Genomic DNA, 23852 nt, shown 5'->3' on the forward strand with positions numbered 1-23852 from the left:
AAGATTCAATATCATAACAACGGAAGATAATTTAGCAGCGACATTATATACTCGCAATGGTCGATGATTAAATCATAGCGATAACAAAGTGAATACAGTATCAGACAATAGGCAAATACGACAACTGGCAAACTAGCTAGGTACACTTCGTGGGGACGTCCCGGCATTGTGAAGATGAGAATCTGGGATTCTGGGAAATATAACACCTTTCTACCTGATGGAATACTGAAGACCTAAGCCTTGATCTGAGTTAATATTGACGGGCGGCAATGCCAGCCTCGTCAATGTCAAGGATGTCCGCGACTTCGGATATACAATCACTCATATGGCTTTGCTGGCTTATTGCAACATACCATCTCCAGCACATAGACCAAAGATTCGCATCCTTAATGTTGCTCTGGAGGCTGTTTTCAGTGCGGTCTTCTGGTCCATGGTCCCTTCTGAGAAGGAGTTCGGCCTTTCTCATATGTGATCCAGATGCATTTGAATGGCTGGGGCCTGGGCCTCACTCTCCACTTCGCGAAACTATCAGATGTCCTGAGGGCGAAATGGGTTTCCTGTTTGCTTGTTTTGGAAATGTGGCCATTGCTGAGCTCGTGTGCCATATAATCTGTGAAGTGAACAGGAGCAGTGAATTGCAACGAAAAGAAAGAGCAAAAGAATACAAAGTACCAAGCTGAATGTCAGCGAGCCTTACGAGAGAACCCTACCGAAGAATACAAACAGCGCCAGAAAACCAACAACATCCAGCAGAAGCCATTCACAGTCATTCGACAGAGAGAAGCAGTCCAGAACAAAAGATATCATTGTGCAGTTTGCGATGTGTCATGCTGCGATGCGGCCTCATTGCGCCTCCACAACGAGAGTACACGACATAAGAAGAAGGTCGAACGTGGTGATGCCGATTTTGAATGCACAGCATGCAATGTTTCTTTCCGTTATTTTTCCAACTTTGACGAGGGGCGGGTGGTGTTTCTGCACCTTCGTCGAGACCTAGCTCAAGCTGAGATAAAGCGGCTTCTTCGCTCTCGTTCTACTTCTCCTTCTTCCCTCCTCAACAGAGCGAACACCACTTGGAATTCAGCCGTGCTGCTGTAATTCAAAAGATTTCAAAATGGCATCAGATTTGACCTTCTCCGAAGGAGTAGCTGTTGCCATGCTCATCTTCACTATCCTCGCGGTCCTCTTTACTTTGCCGCACCTTGAGGTGTTGAAACTACTGAATCCCTAGAATGGGGTAATCACAGAACCTGGAGAAAGCGAAAGCTCGATCTTTAGGAATGACAACGGTGGTAGGAAATGAATGACAACGGTAGTAGGGAATGGATGACAACGGTAGTGCATTCACTTCATGGTACCTATCTAGTAATCCAAATACCTTTTCATCTAATTTTGCCTCCCAGTCAAGATGTAGACTTCCTGCAATCCATCGATCGAAGGTCAATCCTAATCGCGCCTCTTCGTAGTCAGGGCAGGGGGATAATTTTGCCAATGCTGTTCTTAAAGGTAGAGCAAGAGAGCGGATCGCGGACCGGACGCTGACTAATCACACCTGGGGGGACGGCACGGACGCGGGGAAACCCCGCGTGGGGTAAGGTAAGCCGGCGGCACCGAGGTGAAAGTGAGTGGTGAAGGGCGAGCGGAAATTTGAGAGGGCGGGGATTTGAGAGGGAGGGGGGGATAGGCGGAACTTTCCTTTTCTTTTCTTTCTTTACCTTTTCTTTTCCTTTCTTTTCTTTTCTTTGCTCTTGGAATGACCAAGAGAGGAGAGAGAATACGAATCCATACGCCAATTTGGTTTATATATATATGATTTAGACCTCCCCCGGCGATCAATCTTCAATCCATTTATCCAGCTATCCATCGATTCTTGCTAACAGCAAAACGAAACAAAAAAAGAGCACAAAGAATGGCACTCCCCCGCCCCCGCGCCTTCAACTTCGCCCACGACGTTGTCGATGCCCAGCCGCGCGACGCCCAAGCCATGTTCTGGGTATCCGCGGACGGGGCGCGACAGCGGCAGCTCAGCTACGGGTATTTCGCGTCGCGGTCGCGGCGCGTGGCGAGCTGGTTGCTAGAGCTGGGGCTGCGGAGGGGCGACGTCGTGCTGCTGGTGCTGCCGCGGTGGGTGGAGTGGTGGGAGATCGCGGTGGCGGCGCTAAGGGCGGGCATTGTGCTCTGTCCGGCGACGACGCTGCTGGTGGATAAGGATCTGGCGTTTCGGTGCCAGCAGACCAGGGCGAGGGTGTTTATTGGGGATGAGGTGGGAGTGGCCAAGGTGAGGCGCGTGAGGGACCAGTGTCCGGATTTGGAGACGGTGGTGTGTGTCCGGGAGGAGGAGGGGCGGGCGACGACGGCTGGTGAGGAGGAGGACGGGGTGGTGGATTTTAGGGAGGCTGTGGAGAGGAGCTCGTCGGTGTGGGATGATGGGGAGGGGAGGAGGACGGGACCGGAGGATCCGGCATTGATTTTCTTCACATCGGGGACGTCGGGACCGCCGAAGATGGTGAGGCATAGTCAGATCTCGTATCCGTTGGGTGAGTAAGGACTCAGATGAAGGCGGAGCCTATGCTGACGAGGGCAGCTCATAAGATTACTGGGAAGCACTGGCTGCAGCTTGAGCCGGGGAAGTTGTACTGGAATCTGTCGGAGCAGGGTAGGTCTAACCCCGGAAACGCCAGGTGTTCCAAGATCCTCTCTCTAATGACTTTTCCTAGGCTGGGCAAAGGCTGCTTGGTCCTTCTTCGGGACCTGGAACTGCGGTGCCAGTCTCTTCATCCACGATGATCGCCGCGCCTTCAGCGCTACGCGACTGCTGGACAACCTGCACAAGTACCCCATCACCACCCTGTGCGCGCCGCCGACCGCCTATCGACAACTCGTCCTGCAAGAGAACCAGAAATATCTCAAGGCGCACCCGCCCCGCGCGCTGGAGCACTGCACTGGCGCGGGAGAGCCCCTGAACGACAGCGTCGTCGAGACTTGGCAGCAGATGACCGGCCTGCCGATCCATGACGGCTATGGGCAGACCGAGACCATCATGGTGTGTGGGAACTTCCGCGGGATGAAGATCAAGCCGGGCTCCATGGGCAAGCCGTCCCCCGGCGTGCCGCTCTTCGTCATTGATGCCGACGGGAAGGAATGCCCGCCGGGCGTCGAAGGCGACATCGCCATCCTGCGGTCTAGCGATAGCTTCTTCGGCATCTTCGACGGTTATCTGAGTCCGAATGGTGAGCTCGATCGCCGCATCAAGATACTCGGAGGCCGGCCTTGGTACCTCACTGGGGATCGGGCCACGCGCGACGAGGAGGGGTATTTCTGGTTTGTGGGGAGGTCGGATGATGTGATCAACTCTTCTGGGTATCGAATCGGTGCGTTGTATCCTGGAATTATTCGTTCAATGCTGACCCTCTGAATCTAGGCCCCTTCGAAGTAGAATCGACACTCAAGCTACACCCAGCCGTAGTTGAGTCGGCGGTCGTAGCCTCTCCCGACGCGAACCGGGGCGAGGTCGTCAAGGCGTTCATCGTGCTAACCTCTCAGTACTCCGCAAAGACGCACAGCGAGGCCGAGATTGCGAGCTTGACACGGGAGATCCAGGAGTTCTGCAAGGCGCACGCGGCACCGTACAAGTATCCGCGGAAAATCGAGTTCGTAGGCGCCAACTTCCTGCCGAAGACCATCAGTGGGAAGATTAAGAGGGCGGAGTTGAAGGCGCTGGAGCGGAAAAGGGGAGGCGCCGCGGAGTCACAGGGACGAGGTGCAAAGCTGTAGTCAAGTGATGGATGGATGCGGTTTGCACAAATGATTCTTCATTCCCTATAGCATACTGCTGGAACTGAGATTGGGCCTGTGCTAGCGTATAGAGTCTTGCTGAAGAAACCGCACTTGGAGAGAATGATAGATGCGGCAGAGTAGCGTATAGAATATGCATGTTAGATGATAGAAAGTTATCAAGCCAGCGTCCTTTAATCAATTCGAGGAGCAATAGACCAATGCCTAGATGTGTAAGCAGATATCGGGATCACAATTCGCAGGAGACAAGCTTACGGATATATCCACGACGGAGCATCGAAGGGTTCATCCTTCCAAGTCGGACCAACCAGCGGCAAGAGCTCGTCAAGAAAGACCTTGTAGCCCGCACCAATGAGATGAAGACCATCAACCAGCAGACTCCTCAACTCTTCACTGTCCCCCATTTCCTTAGAGCCAAGCATCCCCGCACCCTGGACATAGCTAGGGTTCAACGCAACAGCCTCCTTCATCATCGCCGTCCAAAGATCAACCAGGACGACCTTCTGGTCTTTGAACTCGGCCGCCACCTCTCGGATCGCATCCGCGTACTGGGCTGTGACTCGCTGGAGCCGAGTGATTCCCGAGACGCCCTTCATGCGGTCATTTATCTCGAGCTGGACCTCATTGATGGGCGGCGGGGTCACGAGGAAGATCGTCGGTTGGTGGGCGGTGATCGAGGGGTGTGTGAGGATCGTCTTGATGTTGGCGCGGTATTCATCCAGCGGGACGTGTTGGCGTGTTGGGCTGGTGGGCAGACAGGCGTCGTTCGCGCCAACGAGGAGGAGCTTTGCTCTTCAGAAGCTGGTCCAAGCAGTACTAACTGAGGAGAACTGGTAAAGCATGGGGAAATGATCTTGCTCAGGATTGAGGGGGCGTGAGAGCTTGAGCGCACTTGAACACTTGCGAAGCCTCGATTTCTGACAGCGGCTGACTGCAGAGCTTATAGCAGAGTATGCAACAGCAGATAGAAAGAGAAGACAGACTTACAAGATAATCGACCTTGGCGCACGAGGGGGCCGGCACCAGCTCTGGAAGTATCCGAAGAAGATGCGCAGTGGTATATCCAGCCAGGCCTCTATTGACGACATCAAGCCGGCGCGAGCAATCTGCCAACAGACATTAGTTTAGCCAGACTGATTTGGAGGCACCGCCACTCCACCTACGCTCTTGAAGACCGGCCCCGAAGGCAAAGCCGCCATTGCTCAGGTAGCTGGAGTACCTGGAGGTGCGTTGGATCAGTATAGGATTCCCCCCTTATCGGGCACATGTCCAGAGGGAGAGCAGGCTTACTGGACAAGGCTGTCTCCAAGGAGGAGAAACTGGGGGTAGCGATTGGGTGCCGCCATAGTAGGTAGATTTGGTAGTGCACCAGGTTGACTGAAGGTGGACGGCCCAATTTCAATCTTCTAAAGCCAGAACCCCCTTAGCCCTTAGTTGCAACAAGCCGGTAACGTGAAGTTACTGAGTGTTTGGTATTGCCGGTCGTGGGAACGCAGATGGGACAGTTGATGTCATTGGCACTTTGCCTGAGCGATACAGAAGCAAAGGCAGTGATTAGGTAATACCGAGAAAAGGGGTCCTTGTCGTTGACCCCATCCAATGAGAATGCCCGCAAGCCAGGGCGGTGAGACGCTTCCGTCCCTTACCAGTCCCCATTCTTCGGCCAATCAGATTATAGGATTCGCTAAACATATACTTGGGACCCAAGATATGTCTTTAACGGATTGATTACCTTGATCAGGTCACGAAACTGTCCGTATAGGTATATAGGTTTGACCTAAGGTGAGATGTGAATTTTGAGGGGTTCGGGAAGAAGGGCACTAAGTACGCCGTGACTCGCGCCGTCAAGCTTCAAGGTGTCAAGGTGGGGTCCGTAGGTACCTCACTCACGTAAGATAGGTACCTAGGTAGGTACTCACTCATCTACGGAGGAGGAATTTTCATTAGATTTTGATATCAATATATTTGTTTCAAGACCCTTCCGAGCTCCGATCCCTTTGTTTCGCGGCAAGAGGCATACAATGAAACCCGTATAGCGAACAAAAGATGAGAGGGGTTCATCTTGTGCCTCCCGTTGTCCGGAGTACTTGGCAGTAAGTACCTGGGCAGCTGTAGTAGCCTCTTGCGCGGGCCCGGAGGATATCTACCCAAGGTACCCAATCAGCTTTTGAGCTGAGAGAGCCGGACTGGATAATGAATGGATCACCAAGAGCCGCCCTGGCTACCTTAAAGGCTTAAAGGAATAGTAGCCCGTGCGTAGATATCTAAGATTCTTAAGGTAAATAACTCATTTATTGAACTCACCGGGAATAGCCTCTAACACCTGGACTGAGGACAGGTGACACCCGTATAGAATCCATCACAGGACGGAATGTCTTAGATAAGAAGACCCCTAAGCTTAGCTATCCAACGGATGTTAGTCGACTCCCAGACGCTGTCCTGGCTCTCTTATAATAAATAATCTGCCCGCGGGGAAAAGAGGAGCGAAACAACATCGCAGCCTCACTGCCTCGTTGGCCTTGCCGCCTCATCCAACCTTGCTTCGCCTTACCCCAACCTCATCTCACCTCGCCTCGCCTCGCCCTGACCACGCCTGTTCTCCAGACTGTCGCGCGAATGTGATCCTGATCCTGATCCCCAGTCCTGTCCAAAATGTCCGCGAAATCCAGACGTCCTCCGGATTTGACCATGAGTCTGCCTGATTCTCCGGATCCTGCCTCGACCCCAGACTCGCCAACCTACTCAAGAAGAGCGCCTCTCCTCAGGGCGACGAGCAGTGTTTCCGTGTCAGAAGTCACCCCTCTCCTCCAGCCTGGGACCTCCCGTCGCAGTAGGATTCGTCTTCCAGTGAGCCTCGACCGCTTCATTCCCTTCTCGAGAGTTGGCTCGCCTGTACACCTTCTTTCCATAGCATATGCTAATTAATTGTGTCCGCTATAGTCTGACATTCCTCGTTTGTCGCGGCACAATAGCAGATCTGGTAAGTTGATTCGGGGTTATTGAGGGGATCTTCTACTAGGAGAGCATGTTCTCATAAACTGACTTTGCCCCGCCCAGGGAGTCTCAGGAGCACTCGACACCACAACCGCGCCGAATCATGGAGCCAACGCCTGGTTACTGCGCTGACCACAGACCACCACATCAGAGACCATACGAGGGAGTCCAAAGTCCCAGCCGAACCAGATGACCGTGTATGGTACGATCAGTTCACCTCGACGGACTGGGTACACGACAGTATTGCCGATGCCTATCGACTCAAGGCCCTTCGAAGTCGGACGGACATACGCGGACGCATAAAGGCCTTTTTTGACGGAACACAAGGCTGGATCCTCAGCGCTCTCGTAGGCTGTCTTACTGCAACAATAGCTTACGCCGTGGATAAATCGGAAGCCCCAGTATTTGATTGGAAGGACGGGTACTGCTCGAAAGGCTTTTTCCTGAGCGAGAAGGCATGTTCCCTTGGAATTTCCTTTCGTCCATTCCTTGTGCTATCCTTTGAGTTCCCAAGGTTCTGTTCATTAAGGGTGGTTACGCTGCATTCAGTGTCGTTGGCCCTCTGTAGGCCCTTTTGCATATGCAAAGGGACACCGAAGCATATTGGCGTAGATACTAAATACCATTCCTTCTCTGTGAACTCACGGTGTGACATAAGACATAACTGACGTGTTGACAGAGATGCTGCCCTGAAGGAGGCCGATGTGATTCTTGGAAGCCGTGGTCAAGTTATATCCAGATTCCTCATGTCAACGAGGGGTCAGTGGAGTATGGCATATTCATATTACTAGTAGTGGCATTCTCCACACTCTCCTGCGTGTTGACCCTCACCACGAAAACTGTTGTGCCATCGACCTACCGCATCTCCACGCTCGATGAGAATCTGGGTGCGCCAAACCTACAAGAATCTAATTCACCAAACGATGTTGCAAGCCCCGCGCAGATTGACAAACCGGAAGTTGCTCCTCCAATGATCTACTACTCTGCCGCAGGCTCTGGGGTTGCGGAAGTGCGCGTAATCCTCAGTGGATTCGTTCTTCACGGATTCTTGGGTGTAAAGACCCTTGTCGTCAAAACAGTAGGTCTCATATTAAGTGTTGCTTCGGGCCTGAGCTTGGGCAAGGAGGGACCGTTTGTCCACATCGCAACCTGTGTGGGTAACATTGCTTGCCGATTGTTCTCCAAATACGATAACAACGATGCTAAGCGCAGAGAAGTGCTGTCAGCCGCCGCCGCGGCTGGAGTAGCAGTAGCCTTCGGGGCTCCGATTGGAGGAGTCCTCTTCTCACTCGAGGAGGTGGCGTACTTTTTCCCGGCAAAGACGCTTTTCAGGACGTTCTTTTGTTGCATATGTGCAGCCCTTACTCTTAAATTCCTAGATCCCTATGGGAATAGTAAAATTGTTATGTTCGAAGTCCGATATCTCACAGACTGGCAGTTCTTCGAACTCACCGCCTTTATTGCAGTTGGCATACTTGGTGGAGCTACAGGTGCCCTATTCATCAAAGCATCCCGGAAGTGGGCTCAGTCCTTCCGCAAGATCCCGGTTATAAAGAAACGACCTCTTGTTGAGGTCATGTTAGTTGCGTTACTCACAGGCGTCGTCAGTTACTGGAACCCTTACACGAAGATCCCGGTTGCGAAATTACTCTTGAACGTAGCAAGTCCTTGCGATGCCGAAACTCGAAATGATCTAGGCCTCTGCCCCGCTGATATGGACGAAATATTCCCAGTTGTCCGAGACCTAGCCATTGCGTTCTTTATCAAAGGGATTCTGACAATCGTCACATTTGGCATTGTAAGTCACTCCTCCTAGCCGATTAAAACGAGGTCTTCCCGTATATACCTTATCCATAAGTTCTGCAATTGATCCAGTATCTCAATCTTTGAATGAACTATTTGCTAACCTATTTTATAGAAGGTTCCAGCTGGCATATATGTCCCATCTATGGTGGTCGGCGGCCTAGGGGGACGTATGATCGGTCATATAATACAGTGGATCGTACTGAGATTCCCTACCTCGCCTCTCTTTGGAGACTGTGCTGCACATGTCTCTGGCCAGTCTTGTATCACTCCGGGTGTATATGCTCTTATTGCTGCAGGCTCGACTATGTGTGGAGTTACTAGGTTATCTGTGACGCTAGCAGTCATTCTGTTTGAGCTGACGGGCAGTCTTCACTATGTGCTTCCTTTCTCACTCGCCATTCTTGTGGCGAAATGGACCGCGGACTTCATTGAGCCTCTCAGCATTTACGTGAGTTTTCATAACCCAGACTATCAAGACGTTGCTGAACCTTGCAGGACCTGTTAACCAACTTGAATTCGTACCCGTATCTAAACAATAAACACAAACCCATTTTCACGTCGGATCTCGCTGATATCATTCCTCGAGTTCGACGGGAGAGGCTCATTGACATCTCCACCTCTCCACTGGTTTCGGCAGAAAGCCTTCGTGAGAAGCTTGAAATCCTGCATCAGGCTGGGGAAATTGATGGCGGGCTTCCAATCATTAGAGACGACATTCTTGTTGGCTTGATTCCTGCTCCGGATCTCGAATTTGCGCTTGACAATCTTGAGGATGAATCCAATAGCTTATGCCTCATGGCTTCTGTCACTTCGTTCGATTCAGATGATGAGAGGGGCAAAGATCCTACAGATTTCACACCCTATATTGATCCCGTAAGTTGGGAGATTAGTTTCCGAGTTGCTGAGTGTGCTAACGAATCCCCAATAGGCGCCACTTGCTCTCGATATTCGCTCGCCGATGGACTTGGTGTATGAATGTTTTGTGAAGCTCGGCCTGAGATATGTTTGTGTAACGAGAGAAGGCCGGTTTGCTGGATTGGTGAGTAGTTGCGACGATAGGCTATGGCAACTGACTGACACACTTTCTAGACGCATAAGAAAACGTTTGTCAAGTACATGCGGGAATTGGAAGAAAAGGAGGGGCATGTTTGAGTGGGATATTGGGCATTGGCATCAGCGTTTTGCATAGTGAGGGCCTAGTTTGTTATACTGGCACATTTTGATAGGAGTTCGCATGTTCATACCCTTGTCTGTACCATAGAAGTTTGATATGGGCATCCGCATTGACCTTTGGGGCGACTCGTTTTGGGTGGAGGTTCACGATAGAATCAATCCCTAACAGTAACATTTGAACTTTTGCTAATACTGTTCTACGAAACGGCTTCTATTACACATTACGAGATATACAGTACTCTGAACCATTATCGCCATCCAAAAGCGAAGTGCTTAAATCCCAACCCTATATCAACGCACTGCCCGGAATGCTACTTATCGAATAAATGGGATCCCAACCTGAGTTCTCTTCCTATATGCCACGTAATCGTCCCCAAAAAACCCGACCAGCAACTTTTCTTCGCCCTGGATCCTTTTATAGAAAAATCTCCAAAGCACCACGGCAAACCCCACGAAGCAAACCGGATTCCCAAGCACTAGCTGGGTGCCCAGACCCCACCAGAAGAAGCCGAAGTATGACGGATGCCGCAGATAGCCGTAGATGCCCGTGGTGACCAGCTGATGCGACGACGCCTTGGTACGCTGGATAATATGATTAAAATTGGTCCCCGCGGCAATCATGGCGCCGGAGCGGACGGCCTGGCCCAGGGCCACGAGGCCCAGGCCGAGGAACAGCAGGGCGCGGTGCCAGACGGGCGGGAGCCACTGGCGGTCCGGGAAGAAGTAGTGCGACAGGCTGCACTCGATGATGGCGGTGGTGTGGGCGATGTTATAGGCGGAGCCGTTCTGCGACAGCAGGAAAGAGGAGATCTGGGCGGCGCGCGTGTTGTAGCGGGCGGTGGTCCAGAACTCGAGGAAGTGGAAGAGCGAGAGGATGCTGATGAAGAAGGGCACGCGCCAGAGGGGCGAGTCAGTCGTGAGGAGGAGGTGCAGGGCGAGGCTCAGAGAGAGCGTCAACGTGCAGCCGAGGATAAATGAGCGTGTTGCGATCCCCGACAGCGACTTGTGCTGGCCGGGGAGGAACTGCTTGTCGTACATCTCGAGGACGGCGGGGATGCTCATGTCTTGTTGGAGGGCGGTCGCAGGTGCGTTCACACCCACGGGGCTGTGGTCAATCCCACCATTGCTTTCTCGTGCAGAACTGGGCCCCCTTCTGCTAGTCGGCGGCCTCCACGATCCATCCGGGCGGTTGTCGTGAGAGAGGCCTGAAGCGTTGGGAGAAGAAGTTATCGAGTCCATGGTGAGAGAATGGTAGCTGCGGCTGCACGAAGGACCTGCAACTGCTGCGAGTCCAGATTGAAGATGAAAAGGCTTTCCCGACGGCTGCTCGTGCTCATATTATCCTGGGGAAGGGCAAAGAAAAGGCATCCCTTGATCCGCCTCTTTGTTGGTGTTTTCTTGGAAGATGCTCTGTGTGGGCGCCTCGTCAGGAATGCTCCACAGCCTCGTGCGCAAGGGAGAAAGAAAATCGCACCGGAACAGGTTTAGCCGCGGCAGAACCCAACACCGCCCTTGGAGTTGGTGTGGTACGGGAGGCTAGCTGAATACGGAAACTCTTTCATTCTTCCTTGTTGGCGACGGACAAAGGGCCATCTACCCTATACTAGAAAATAGACCGATGTTTTGCTGAAAAACAGGGATAAAACCCCCTGTAAAACATAGGTATTTCTCTTAATTCTTATTAGTTCGCTACCCTATTCGCCGCCTTAGGCCTCTACACGCGCTGTACGCGTTCTCTTACCTACCTACCTACCTATATTCTTATTCTTTATTTAACGCGTATCCTCCCTCTTACCTCTTCCTTACTTTATACAGATCCTTCTGTTTCGTCTGTTTTAATCCGCTCTCTACCTACTACTTAGCTGTTCTACTTTAATTTAGCGGCCTCTAACGCGATAGAATCCCTTACGCTATCCCCTCTTATTTAGTACAAGACTTATAACAAGCTCTGTCCTACTGTCGACTTTACTATTAATAGGAACAAGGCCTGTTACAAGAAGTGTTTTTAGTATAAGGTATATAGTTATAGCTTTCTATAGTAAAGCTAACCTTTCTATTACTATATAAGATCGCGTAGAGTAGACTATACTTAAAGATCTTGATCCTAATACTAATAGGGCGTGCCTAACCTGTTAAACCGCTACCTAGCTAGCCTCTAAGGCCGAGCTTACAAGTGCCCCTACTCTAAAACAAGGACGCTACTACTAAGGTACTATAATATACTTGCCTATAGTATCTATACCTCTACAGCCGCCTAGACGTCCTCTTAGTATAGACGTACCTATACCTTTACGCCTCTCTAGACGCCCTTATATAGACGTGCCTATACCTTTATAGTAGTAAGGCCGCCCTTACTAAGATCTTATAGACACTACTTTAACCTATAGAGGTTTTATAGTATATAAGGACCTTGTTTCTAGACTGCTTTTAAGTCTATAAGAAGCTATTATAATAGATAACCTAGAATTACGGCTTTTTATATAATCCTCTAAGTTCTATAACCTAAACTTTACGCTACTATCTATCTTTAAGCTCTATAATCTATACTAGTTTTACGATCCTTAACTCTCTCCTAAACTCTTAGATCCTTTCCTCTCTCCTAAACTCTTAGATCCTTTCTTAACCTTATAAGCCCTAGTTATACAGCCCTTATAATAGTCTAGTAGTAGTCTATAACCCTTTATAGCTAGAGACGATCTTATACCTAGTAGACCTAGTAGACCTAGTAGACCTAGTAGACGATACCTAGTAGCGTTCTTATCTAGCTTTAATATTAGGGCTAAGGCCTATAGTTTAGGCTATATAATATAGGTCTATTATTACTACTATACTTTATAGTAGGTTAAGGAAGGTATGTTATGTTACCTTAATAAGAAGGTAGATCTCTTACTTATTACTAACCTACTACGCTTTTTATAGAGGCTCTTAAATAAGAGAGATACTTATAGTATAGACTTCTTAAGAAGTATATAAAGGTATAACTTAGTACTTATACTTACGTCTTATAATTTTACGTAAGACACTTGTTTTAATACGTTATAAAGTATCTACGTCTTCTTAATCTATAGTAAGCTCTACTACCTCTAAGGGCCCCTAGACACGCTACTAAGCTAAACCCCTTCTTTTATCTAGCTATTTATTTATAACCCGGATTATACTAACTCTATTTAGTTATAGACGTTTATAGGTTTAAACCTTAGAGTCCTTTATAAGCTTTTATAATAGCTTTATAATAATAATCGTTTTGTAAAGGTATATAAGATAGCCTGTAAGCGGCTCTATAAACAAGAAGGTAAATAAGAAGGCGTTTTCTAGATACTATTAAATCTATAGATATAGCTAGTTCTAGAGTAAGGTATAGATTATTATAGGTATAACCTGCCTATAACTAGTAATAAGCTTACGGCTATTATTACGTACAAAACAATAAAAGTAACGTACTATAATATTATTCTTATAGTCTATAACCTAGGTATAAATAAGCGCTCTCTTAAGTAGATTAATCTTACGACTATAGTGTATATACCTCTTTACTATATACTTTTGTTTCTATATAAGGACTATAGCTAGTACTATAGGTTAACTCTTTATAACTAGAACAGTACTTATTAGTAGACCTGTCTATAGTAGCGCTAGTTCTATTAGTACTATCTTATAGCCTATAAAGGCTAGTTTTTAATCCTTTACTACTCTAGACGCCTGTTCTAGTAATATTATATTAATAGTTACGTCTATACTAAGTATACTACTCTTAACTAGATTAAGTAGAACTAAGATAAGATACAGGCCGATCTCTACTAGGGCTTAGTAGATATAATAACCTATAAGGATTATGTTAACCCTAAAGAGCTTAGCTATAAGGTAATCGTCCTTCTAGCCTCTTATATAAGAGGCGATAAGAGTATATAATAGTAGTATTAGGACTTAATAGCTATTGTTTGTTACTTTAGTAAGCTAACCCTTTTTATTACTTTTATAGCTAACCTAAACTAGCTAGAGATTAGGGATTAGCTATTACTAGGCTAGACAGCTAGTAATTAGCCTAATATAGTAGTCTACATCTTTTACTAGAAGGTTAACAAGCTACTAAAGGACGTTTATAAGGGTATTTTTAGGCTGTATAGTACTTACGTTTATACGATTAAGTACTAGAAACACGGCCTACTATATATATACCTATTAGTGTTCCTTTAGGTAGACTTAGATTACCTTATACCTAACTAGATTAATAAAATCGTCTATACTAAGCTTTTACCTTGTTTATAAGACTTATTAGAGAAGTTAATAAGAGTCGTTATAAAACAGATAACCTATAGCCCTTATAAGGATAACGACCCTAACTGTCCTTATATATAAAGTAAGACGCCTAACGGCCTAAAAACGTACTTAAAACTCTTTCTTAAGGCCTTTATAAAATAGACGATCGTCTAAGAGAATTTGTACCCTAAATACTAACGCTAAGACAATAGGTATAAGTTTATAGTCCTTAAACTAGGCTACCCTAGCTAAGTAATAACCTATAATAATCGTTAAGTAGTTCCTTATAACCTATACTTACTTTAGAAGTTCTACTCTTATATTAACGTTAAGGTTTATATAAGTATTAAGGCCGTAAAGTATATATATAAGTATGTTTATAAGGGTTTAGATCGTACGACTATAGCCGTTTTAGAAACAGACGATATTAACGAGATTACGTAGTACGTTTAGGCCTGTTATATAAGAGTAATAGAGGCGTACTAGCGTTTATTTAATTTTAGGTATTACTAAGAGTTCTTATACATTAAGCGTTTAGCCTTATACTTAAAGGGTTAATAGGCTGTCTTTTTTAATAAAGAGTTAACCTCTTCTTAGTTAGCTATAAAGGCTAAAATAGCTAAGTCAACCTTAATAAGCTTCTTTAACTATAATACCTGTTAGGATTCTAATCTAAAAAGACTATACTAAGAGTTCCTTAACTACTATATATAGTATAAGAAGATAAGGTAGTAGCGCCTATAGTAAAAAGGGTAGGCTATTAGCTGTATATACTACTATAGTCTTATTATAAGTAAGTATTACTACTTATAGCTCTTACTTACTATTGTTTCTAGTCTAAAATCGTTTAAGGAGCTGTACGAATTTAATAGCTAAACCTACCTAACGTATTACGCTATGTACGTAGTACGTAAGTTATATAAGAGTAATTAGAAGTAGTTTTAATACTTTAATAAGGCTAAGCTCTTTATGTCTAAGAGTAGGTTATAGACGCTTTTTTTGTTAGGTATTTGTTATAAGGCTATTACAGATCTAACGGCTCTATAAGATTAGTTTAAGAATGATCTATATAACGATTTATACTACTAGCTTAGGTAGGCGCCTACTAGCTCTTTTCCTTTCTTATTACTTAATCCTTACTATAATTACAGACTGTTTCTAATAGAAAAGAGGCTTATAGATCTAGGTAAGTCTCTAGTAAGCGTATAGTTACCTAAAAACAGGTTTGATTAGTCTTAGGTAGAGGCTATAAGGGAATAGTACAATCTTATAACAAAGGCTACTCTAGCTAAAGATCTTAGACGAGATTTAAATAAGGGCTAGAAGAAGTACTTTAATACTATTGTTATAGCTATAGAAAATAGCCTAGAAACAGCCTACTTTTATCTCTAAGGCCCTAGTAGTACTAGTAAGACGTACCTTTACTAGACCCTTTACTACTACTTTTAGGGCTTAAGTAAGGCAGTTTTTTATATTATCTCTATAAGTATTATAGGCCTCTTACTACTAGGTAGCTATACTTCTTACTCTTTGTTTAAGATCCTTATCCTTATATATAAGGTGTCTAAGAGTATAATAACTAAGACTTTATAGGCTAGAAGGCTCTTACGATAGGCTGATTTAATTATCTAGAACAAGGTTCTTATACAAAACAAGCACTATTTTAAGGTAGTCTACTAGCTATTTATTAACTTATAAGGTACTATAGATAATGTTCTCTTTAGTAGTATACTTATTATCCTTAGTAAGGACTTTACTTAGATCTTTCTAGTCGTCTATTATAGCTTGTAGGCTAATATTATTATAGTATCCCTTTAAAACACGTAGATCTAGCCGTAGCTTAAGTAGTTACGCCTATAGACTAATATATAAGTAAGAGACAGTCTACTAGATTAATAGTTTATATAGTAGATTAGTAGCCTACTATACGACTCTACCCTTTATAGCTAGGTAATAATACTCTTATATATCTCTTAGCCTTAGACTATACTTAAGCTTATTAATACTATTTACCTAAAGGCTCTCTTATAGTAGGCTATTACAGACTATACCCTCTTTTATAAACAGGTAATCTTGTCTACCTTAAACAAGACTATAATAGAGCTAAATTACTTAGTCTATAGTCTGTTTAATTATAGAAGTAACAAACGTACCTATATAGTAGTTAACTTAGTAGACGTAAACAATACTAACCCGGACGTTATAGTACTACTAGTTAAGTACTTATAGAGTATCGATCTCTTATTACTACCTTTGTTAACCTTAAAACTTAAGATAAGGACTCTAATTATAGTGTTATAAAACCTGTACCTTTAGTAAAGGTTATGTAACAGGTTGTAGATAGTCGTTACTAAGCTACGGCCTTACTATATTAAGGCCTAGTTTATTAGTAGTAACTTTAACAAGTAGTTATAGACGATCTTATGTATTAAGTTATTATTAAATAAGAAAGACGCTCTCTCTTTTACCTTAATCTATAAGTAGTTTCTAGTCTATCTAAGCTTTACTATAACGATTAACAAGTCTTAAGGATAGTCGTTTATACGTATTAGGCTAGATTTATAGTTCTTTGTTTTCTTTTATAGTTAGTTCTATATAGCTATCTCTTAGGTTACGTCTATAGTAGGCCTGTCTGTTCTTTTACTAGAGAGAGTAAGTACTACTACTAATATTATCTACCTAGAGGTATTATAGGATATTAATCTAATAAAGTAATCCTTTATAGTTTAATAGTATATAGCGTTAGCTATATACTTATAGCGTTATCTATTTTTATAATACTATATATATTATATACTATATATTATTCTTTTATAGGTATTATATCTATAGTTTATAGTCTGTTTTTACTATTTATAAGCGTTAAAGAGGTTTTAGGTATATACTTTAGTATAATTATTCTAGTTCTATTATATAACCCTTATAAGGGCGCCCTTTATAGGACTTAGTAGTCTATAAACTATACCTCTACTCTTCTTCTTTATTATTATTATCCTTATCTTTTACCTTAGCTTAGGCTAAGATAGTAAGCTTAAGCTAGATTTTAGCCTAGCGGCCTACGATTTCGGCCTAGCCTAGGGTTTAGGCTTTATTAAGAAGTTAGGTAAAGTAGCTACATAGTGTAAGTAGTACTCTAATAGCGCTAGTACTAGGGACAGTAGAAATAAGGCTATAAGGGCTAGGGCTATAGTAAAGACAAGGGCTAGTAGTAAGGTAGGTAGTAAGTACGTATACTAGGGCCGGGACTAGTAAGAAGGTAGTAGCTATTAATAGTTAGTTATAGACTTATAATTAAGATATTATAAGGCGTTACTATTAGTAGCTAAGGCGATAGTAGAGAGGGCTACTATACGTAGTAAGTTTTTTGTCTATATATAATAAGGGTAGTATACTTATAGTAACGTAAGGGGTAAGGGCCTAAGGCTAGGGCTAGGGCTACTAGGGCCGTAAGTATAGCTCTTAAGGCCTATACTAGTAAGACAAGTAGTATAACAAGTAGGCTAAAGGGTATAGGCACGGCCGCGAATATAGTATTAATAGTAGATATAAGGGCGGCAGATAGCGCGAGTATAAAAGTCTAGCCTATAGCCTATTAGTTATAGTATGCCCTAAATCTACCTTATTAAGTTAACTTATAGAGAGAGTAACAGATCTCTTTACTACTATAGTAGTAATTCGTACAGCTCTAACTTAGCTGTCTGAGTACTATAATATACTCTATCTATAGGCTAGTACTATTTTAATAATAGTTATAGCCTAAAAGGTTTACCTAACCTACGATATAAGTAAGCTTTACCTTTAGGTTACTAGCCTAGTTTTAGTTTAGCGGGTTACGGCCTAGATAAAGAGTCGCTAGCTACTATAGTACTATAGTAGTAAGGGCCGTTATAGTGTAGGTAGTATTCTAAGAGAGGAAGAGAAGGGTAATAGCCTTAATAAATAGGTTAGTATTAAGGTACGCTTTATATTTAGGGTCTTTAGCTAACTTATAAGGTAGTAAGGGCGGCGGCTATAGTAGTAGTAAAGGCAATAGCCTTAATAGACAGGTTAGTATTACTATACGCTCTATATTTAGGGTCTTTAGCTAACTTATAGGGTAGTAGTAGTAGTAAGGGCCGGGGTAATAGCGGCTATAACGCTAGCTAAGAACACGGCTTTAAAGCTAGAAGAGGGAGAGCTAGAGACTAAGCTAGCCCGACTATTAATAGGCCGTTAGCTACGTATATAGTAGTCTATTACAGCTAGAGGTAAGTAGTTACTTACGTACTAGTAAGAGAGTTACTATTATAGGCGAGGGAGGTTAGTAGCCTATTAGATCTATTAGTCTCCTTACTCTCTAGATCTAAGGGTTAACTTACTATAAGCCTCTATAAATTATAGTACTCTTAGTAGGCGTAAAAAAGTCCTTCTCGAATCTATCTATCTAGAAATAGTCTATAAGGTTAGGAATAACAGGCCGTAAGTAAGGCCGTATACTAACTTTGTCTTTAGTGTTATAGTTATAGTTAAAGTTAGAGTTATAGTTATAGTTATAGTTAAAGTTAAAGTTAGAGTTAGAGTTAGTAGTAGGTAGGATAAAGGATCGTTAAGATCGAGTTTCTATATAGCTAACTACTACTATTGTCTCTTTTAATAGTAACAAAGAGATTAATTAAGCCCCTTACAGCTAATAAGAGTACTCTATCCGTAAGTAGCGATTTTAATATCACGTGCCGTTACTATTGTCGTCTACAGGTAATAAGAGCCTTAATTGTTCTATAGGTAGCTTACTAATCACATATTTTTAGGTCACGTGTCTAAGCATTGTACCCACGCGAGCGAAGCGAGCGATTGCATCCTAGTCTTCTGAAGTCTATAAGCCTATTAACTATGGATGCAAACTCCCACTCGGGCCCTTCGGGACTGGAGCATATTGACGAGGCAGAAAATGAAGCTCGCATGCTTCGAGGAGAGCTTTACCACGCATTTCGGCCCAAGTTAACGGCCAAGCGGAATCGCTGTCACCATGCCTGCCATAGGTTTAACGCTGCTGGGGAGGCTTCTCGTCGAAGATTGGTTGAGCTTTGGAGAGAGTAAGGACTTCACCGCGTGTCTTTCATAATGTGAATCTTAGATATTAAGTGACAATTGATATTTCCCCTTGCCTACAATCTGACATGCGGTTTCAGTGTTGTCGATGACAAGAGCCCTCTGCCTCCGCCAGTTGACACAGAGGAGGAAGATGAGATCCTTCTTCAGAACGAGCCATATATTGATGGGCCAATCAAGGTGGATTATGGAACAAACCTCAGGTAGTCCCAACACAGACGACTGTCGTCTGCATACTCATTAACACCCTTCCCCCTAGACTTGGTAAAGGCGTCTACATCAACTTCAACTGCACCTTCCTTGATACCTGCTTGATCACCATCGGCGCCCGCACTCTTATAGGTCCAAACTGTTCTTTTTATTCCGCCACGCACCCTCTTGATCCCTTCCTCCGCAATGGCATCAAAGGCCCTGAACTGGGCAAGCCCATCACAATTGGCGAGGATTGTTGGTTGGGAGGCAATGTCACCATCCTCCCCGGAGTCACTATTGGTAGAGGTGTTACTGTTGGTGCTGGAAGTGTTGTGACTAAAGACGTACCTGCGTTTCACTCCGTGGCTGGCAATCCTGCTCGGATAATCAGAAAGATTGAACCCAAGGCACCAGACCCTGCCTTGCCTGCTCAGAAATAGGCGGCACGAGAACCTCCAAGCACGGAAGCTTTAGATTTAGCATCCAGGGTGCATATATCTCCTCTTGGCCTGGCTTTGGCTGGAAATTACGGATGTATGTATCCCGAAAGCGAGGGGATTCATTAGAGACCGCCTTGAATAGAGAATGACGATAGAATAAGAACCAAAACGTTGATCAATGACCATATAAATGGAATCCATGTTGACATTCGAAAGTATCCAGCGTTGTAGACGGCTCCAAGACTAAGTTATGTTAGCAACCGTAGATTAGAGATGGTATAATGGCCAGGAAACTTTGCATCTGAATAGCTCAGAGCAACAGAATCCCATACGTACATTAACCCGACAAAGCTCCCCGCCAATAATGCCTCAACTCCAGCCACGAAAGCATATACCAAGGGTATTACCCAAACATATTGCCAAGCCTTCTCTCCCTTCCCCAACTGCATAAGAACTGCAAAAGCGGCTACCGCCGCGTGAAAGACGGCGAAGAGGATGAGTGTCCACAGCAAAGTATAGCGCCATATGTCGTGAGTATAGTATAGGTAATTCGCGACACCTGGTTTGGCTTTGTATGGCCAATAAAGGGATGGGAATGGGGGAGTAGCGTAATCGAGAGGAGCAGGGTCTTCAACACGAGTACTGTGCATAGTTAGTTCTAGTTACCGTTGATCATGGAGATAGAGGTTCTTACTACACAGCCATGGCGAGCTTGGATGGGCTCCGCGATGAGGCGGAAGGTATCAGCCTCGTGGCCTGGCGGTTGGTTGAGGTGAGGTTACCGATTTGGCGCGAAAGGCTGAAGGCTTGAAGATGCCTCGGTTGTTTTACGTGCGAGCTCCAAAAGCAGTCAACATCCCACCTCACTTCCAACACTACGACGCGACATGGAAAATAGGAGGAAGAGATAATCACGAAATCATGCCGGCAGATCGCCTTCTCACTACCGTGCTTCGGGCATTTCAAGGCGTTCCCGACCCTCAGCAAACAAACAGAATCCTCTCTAGTACCACGTCCCTACTCACGACTCTCACGAATCCACTCAACGTCACTCTCCTTACATCCCAACTCCTCACAGCACCAGCAATATGGGATAGACCCGATGGTCTTGAAACTTCTCTTCGTATAATCAGCCTCTTCAATACGGCAGCAATCACAGTCCAGAAAAACCAGGTTCAAGGCCACGAAAAGCCATATGATGCCTACCAACCGAGGCAAGGGGGTGGAATCAAGTGCGATGACTGGGCAAAAGCCGTTATCAAGGGAGCTGATGATCGCTCATCGCGATGGCAACATTTGTTGGTCATTGGAGGAGTATTGCTGGGAATGGAGGGCCAAAACAGACAAGGACTATCAAGAGGATTGAGAACGACAATTGAACGGGCTATTGTCACAGCCGCGAACCTGGCTCTGGAGAATCCAGCGAATCTTGGAAGCCTAGGAGCAGAATCTATTGTGCTTGCTCTTAACCATACCTTTCCATTATTATCGGATGGCATTAGGAGCGGACTGAATTACGATGCATTGGTAATGGTCATGCTTCATGCTATGACCTTGAACGAGGGCTATCAAGATGGCTATTTTCTTCGAGCCATTGACTACGATGTTATACAGGCCTCTGGAAACAAGTTTGATTGGTCTGCAAAATCTCCGTCGTTTCTACAGTTACAGAAGATGTCATCCAAACCTCTGATATCGTCGATGGGCCCCCTTTCAAGGCTGATCGCTCACGCTATTGAGAATATGAGCAACTCCTTACGTGTTGCAGAGATTAGCGAGCATTTACTTGCTTTTGCTGATAGGATTTTGGTTTCATGGAGGCATAACAAGCTATCTGAGATTGACTCCTCCGAAGAGGAGACTTTTCTCACACCCGAAACTCTTCGAGTCACCTTTCCACTATTATGGCAAGTCTTGAAAGGTGCAATGTTTGCCACGGTGATTATATTACGGGCCATCATTGGAAGGACGCTGGTCGATCCTAGATTGGCTGGGAGGCTTGCGCCAGCGACTGCCTCCCGATCCCTCTCAATTCTTCAAAAGATACACTTTATCTCCTGCCGCCTAGGCTCAAATGCATTCTCAGCATATACATTTGTCAATCTGACATCAATTGACATTCTGTCTCGATACCCAGCCGAATCAAGAGACTTCCTGAAAACGATATATCCTACCGAGGCCGGTCAAATCCCTTCCAGCCCTCTGCAACGCAATCTGGATCTCTTCTATCTCAATACTAGCGAGCACTTCACTCTCGCCCTCTCGCCCTCAGATAATGAATCTCTGATCGTCACACCCGCCTTGCCTTACCTTGATCCAGCTGCGAATGCACAGCTCCGTGAAATATTTGAAGCCGGACATAGTGCCATGCTTGCCGTACTAGCTGTTCCTCAAAATGCAGACTTGGCAGCTAGGATCCTTCCCTTTTATACGGAATCACTGTTTAAGTCCTTCCCTACGAATCTGTCTCCTCGACAATTCCGGTTTGCGTTCAAGGCTTTGATTCAAATCACTACTCCGCCTTCACCATTATCTGCGTCCCACCCTATGCTTTCGGAAACACTGTTAGAACTCCTACGTCACCGGTCACTTAATGCACCAACATCACCGTTGCCACCTTCAGGGTTGGTTAAAAGTGGTTCGGATGCTCCGGAGCTGCCCCCTTTATCGGAGCAAGCGGTACTGCTATTAACACTCCTGGATGCTCTACCAAATCTCCCTCTTCATCTTTTAGAAGAATGGCTACCGTTAACAGCGGATCTATTGAATGCGGTTCAAGATGGAAAGATGAGGGAGCATTGTAAGGAACGGTTCTGGGAGGTTCTGGAGAGCGGAGAAATGGATGTGGAGAGGAGTGCTGTCTGCGTGAGTTGGTGGTCCACAAGGGGTGGGAGAGAGAGAGTCTTGTTCGGAGATTCAGACCGGGGACCTTTTATGAGTGGAGGTCTGGGGGAGAATGAAAGAAGTCGTCTGTGAGCCATGGGCACCTAGGATAGGGGGTCAGGTTACTCCGCAAAAGCTTGGTACTATATAACAGCGCGTCTAGATGATCGAATGGGGATTTATATATATTATGACGGACTGGGTATTTCAAATCTTAATGTTCTTATTCTTGCAATACCTTGATACCTTACAGTGCCTGCTGTTGCTCTTCGTACGTGGTAGGTGCTGCCGGCTATATTTCGATCAGATGCATCTGCCCGGAATACCGTTCTTGGTATAAAAGCGCAGTTCGACTTCGCAGGATCTTGAGGAAACCGCTAGATCGTCCTTTATCTGCTACATGTTACTTTTAGTTGACAATTTTATTAATTTATTTGACTCGTATCCTCGTAAATACGCTGCCTATAGGTAGCGGATAATGTGGGGGATAGCCTCGTCTCTTGTTCAAACCTTAAAGAAACGAGGCGACATGTTAACGTCCCTTACTTACCTGTTAGAGATTCTGTCCCATTCCCATCTTCATTCCAACACAACTATTTACGACCATCGAAACGTCTCCCTCTTTACGTGAACCCGACCCAGCTCACTGCAGCAAAGAACCGATCTTGCTCGTTGAAGAATCGCCTCATCATCATCCGTGGCCCATCTCAACTTCCCATTCCCGCCCAGCAAACGTACGTGACCTCCCCACGTCGAAGTGGTTTGAGTATACCCATCGCAGGCATACACTTCTTTCTCACTGCTTTTACTGCGACCGGTACAAAGCCATTCACTTCCCACAATAATACACGACCATCTCCAACGAATCAACACTTCCCCGACCATCTCACGTCTGCCTTGAATCCTACCCCTTCAGAAACGGAACAGCACCTCCTTTTGCTTGGGATAACAAACGAATATCGACGATAAAGTGTGAGCAGTGACCGTCGGTCTCAGGCCGATGCGGTGGGGGAGGTGGCCATCGTGATCTTTGCGAGATAACGACAGCCCGAAGGTGCTGCTTGCTCCCCGGACACAGAGCTCCCTGGAAGTATTGGAACTCGCTGGTATCGAGAAAACCAGGGACATTCTATAATTTCAAACCCTTGTGGCTCTTCGGCCCAGGTAGAGAATACCTTGGAGACATCTGCGCGACTCAATCATCAAGGCTGGCCTACAGAGCGA

At 45.4% G+C, this 23852-nt stretch overlaps 6 protein-coding genes across 6 annotated transcripts; 3 read left to right on the plus strand and 3 right to left on the minus strand.

The window, feature by feature from the left end:
* Positions 1-1709: 1709 nt before the first annotated feature.
* Positions 1710-4132, plus strand: M430DRAFT_68890 (hypothetical protein). Its single transcript, XM_024869384.1, has 5 exons — positions 1710-2537; positions 2585-2656; positions 2718-3371; positions 3422-3999; positions 4051-4132. Exons 1-4 carry the CDS (start codon positions 1910-1912, stop codon positions 3772-3774), a joined length of 1707 nt encoding a protein of 568 aa, XP_024718689.1. The 5' UTR covers positions 1710-1909; the 3' UTR covers positions 3775-3999; positions 4051-4132.
* On the minus strand, positions 3969-5287 carry M430DRAFT_68891 (hypothetical protein; the record flags this gene model as incomplete). The annotated part of the gene is made up of 5 exons (XM_024869385.1): positions 5086-5287; positions 4959-5014; positions 4783-4901; positions 4051-4580; positions 3969-3999 (listed from the first exon to the last, which is right to left on the minus strand). The coding sequence occupies exons 1-5, from the start codon at positions 5139-5141 to the stop codon at positions 3969-3971; spliced, it is 792 nt and encodes a 263-aa protein (XP_024718690.1). The 5' UTR covers positions 5142-5287.
* A 1160-nt stretch (positions 5288-6447) lies between these two features.
* M430DRAFT_52977 (hypothetical protein) lies at positions 6448-9747 on the plus strand (the record flags this gene model as incomplete). Its single annotated transcript, XM_024868340.1, has 7 exons — positions 6448-6625; positions 6853-7244; positions 7469-8587; positions 8708-9043; positions 9091-9468; positions 9524-9598; positions 9685-9747. The coding sequence occupies 7 exons, from the start codon at positions 6448-6450 to the stop codon at positions 9745-9747; spliced, it is 2541 nt and encodes an 846-aa protein (XP_024718691.1).
* A 336-nt stretch (positions 9748-10083) lies between these two features.
* Positions 10084-11007, minus strand: M430DRAFT_106667 (hypothetical protein; the record flags this gene model as incomplete). The annotated part of the gene is made up of 1 exon (XM_024861095.1): positions 10084-11007. One exon carries the CDS (start codon positions 11005-11007, stop codon positions 10084-10086), a length of 924 nt encoding a protein of 307 aa, XP_024718692.1.
* Positions 11008-19867: 8860 nt separating this feature from the next.
* M430DRAFT_107487 (hypothetical protein) lies at positions 19868-20395 on the minus strand (the record flags this gene model as incomplete). The annotated part of the gene is made up of 2 exons (XM_024861156.1): positions 19868-19988; positions 20082-20395. The coding sequence occupies 2 exons, from the start codon at positions 20393-20395 to the stop codon at positions 19868-19870; spliced, it is 435 nt and encodes a 144-aa protein (XP_024718693.1).
* A 163-nt stretch (positions 20396-20558) lies between these two features.
* On the plus strand, positions 20559-22997 carry M430DRAFT_30344 (hypothetical protein; the record flags this gene model as incomplete). Its single annotated transcript, XM_024865944.1, has 3 exons — positions 20559-22610; positions 22882-22906; positions 22936-22997. The coding sequence occupies 3 exons, from the start codon at positions 20559-20561 to the stop codon at positions 22995-22997; spliced, it is 2139 nt and encodes a 712-aa protein (XP_024718694.1).
* Between the last annotated feature and the right edge of the window lie 855 nt (positions 22998-23852).

The sequence above is a fragment of the Amorphotheca resinae genome (genome assembly GCF_003019875.1).
Source record: "Amorphotheca resinae ATCC 22711 unplaced genomic scaffold M430scaffold_10, whole genome shotgun sequence".
NCBI classification, from domain to species: Eukaryota; Fungi; Ascomycota; class Leotiomycetes; order Helotiales; family Amorphothecaceae; genus Amorphotheca; species Amorphotheca resinae.

Bases quoted from the DNA above. Each gene is read 5' to 3' on its own strand.
- M430DRAFT_68890 (XM_024869384.1), top strand. From the start codon at position 1,910: ATGGCACTCCCCCGCCCCCGCGCCTTCAACTTCGCCCACGACGTTGTC. The intron at 2,657-2,717 runs GTAGGTCTAACC...GACTTTTCCTAG, and splicing joins CTGGAATCTGTCGGAGCAGG to GCTGGGCAAAGGCTGCTTGG. The intron at 3,372-3,421 runs GTGCGTTGTATC...CTCTGAATCTAG, and splicing joins CTCTTCTGGGTATCGAATCG to GCCCCTTCGAAGTAGAATCG.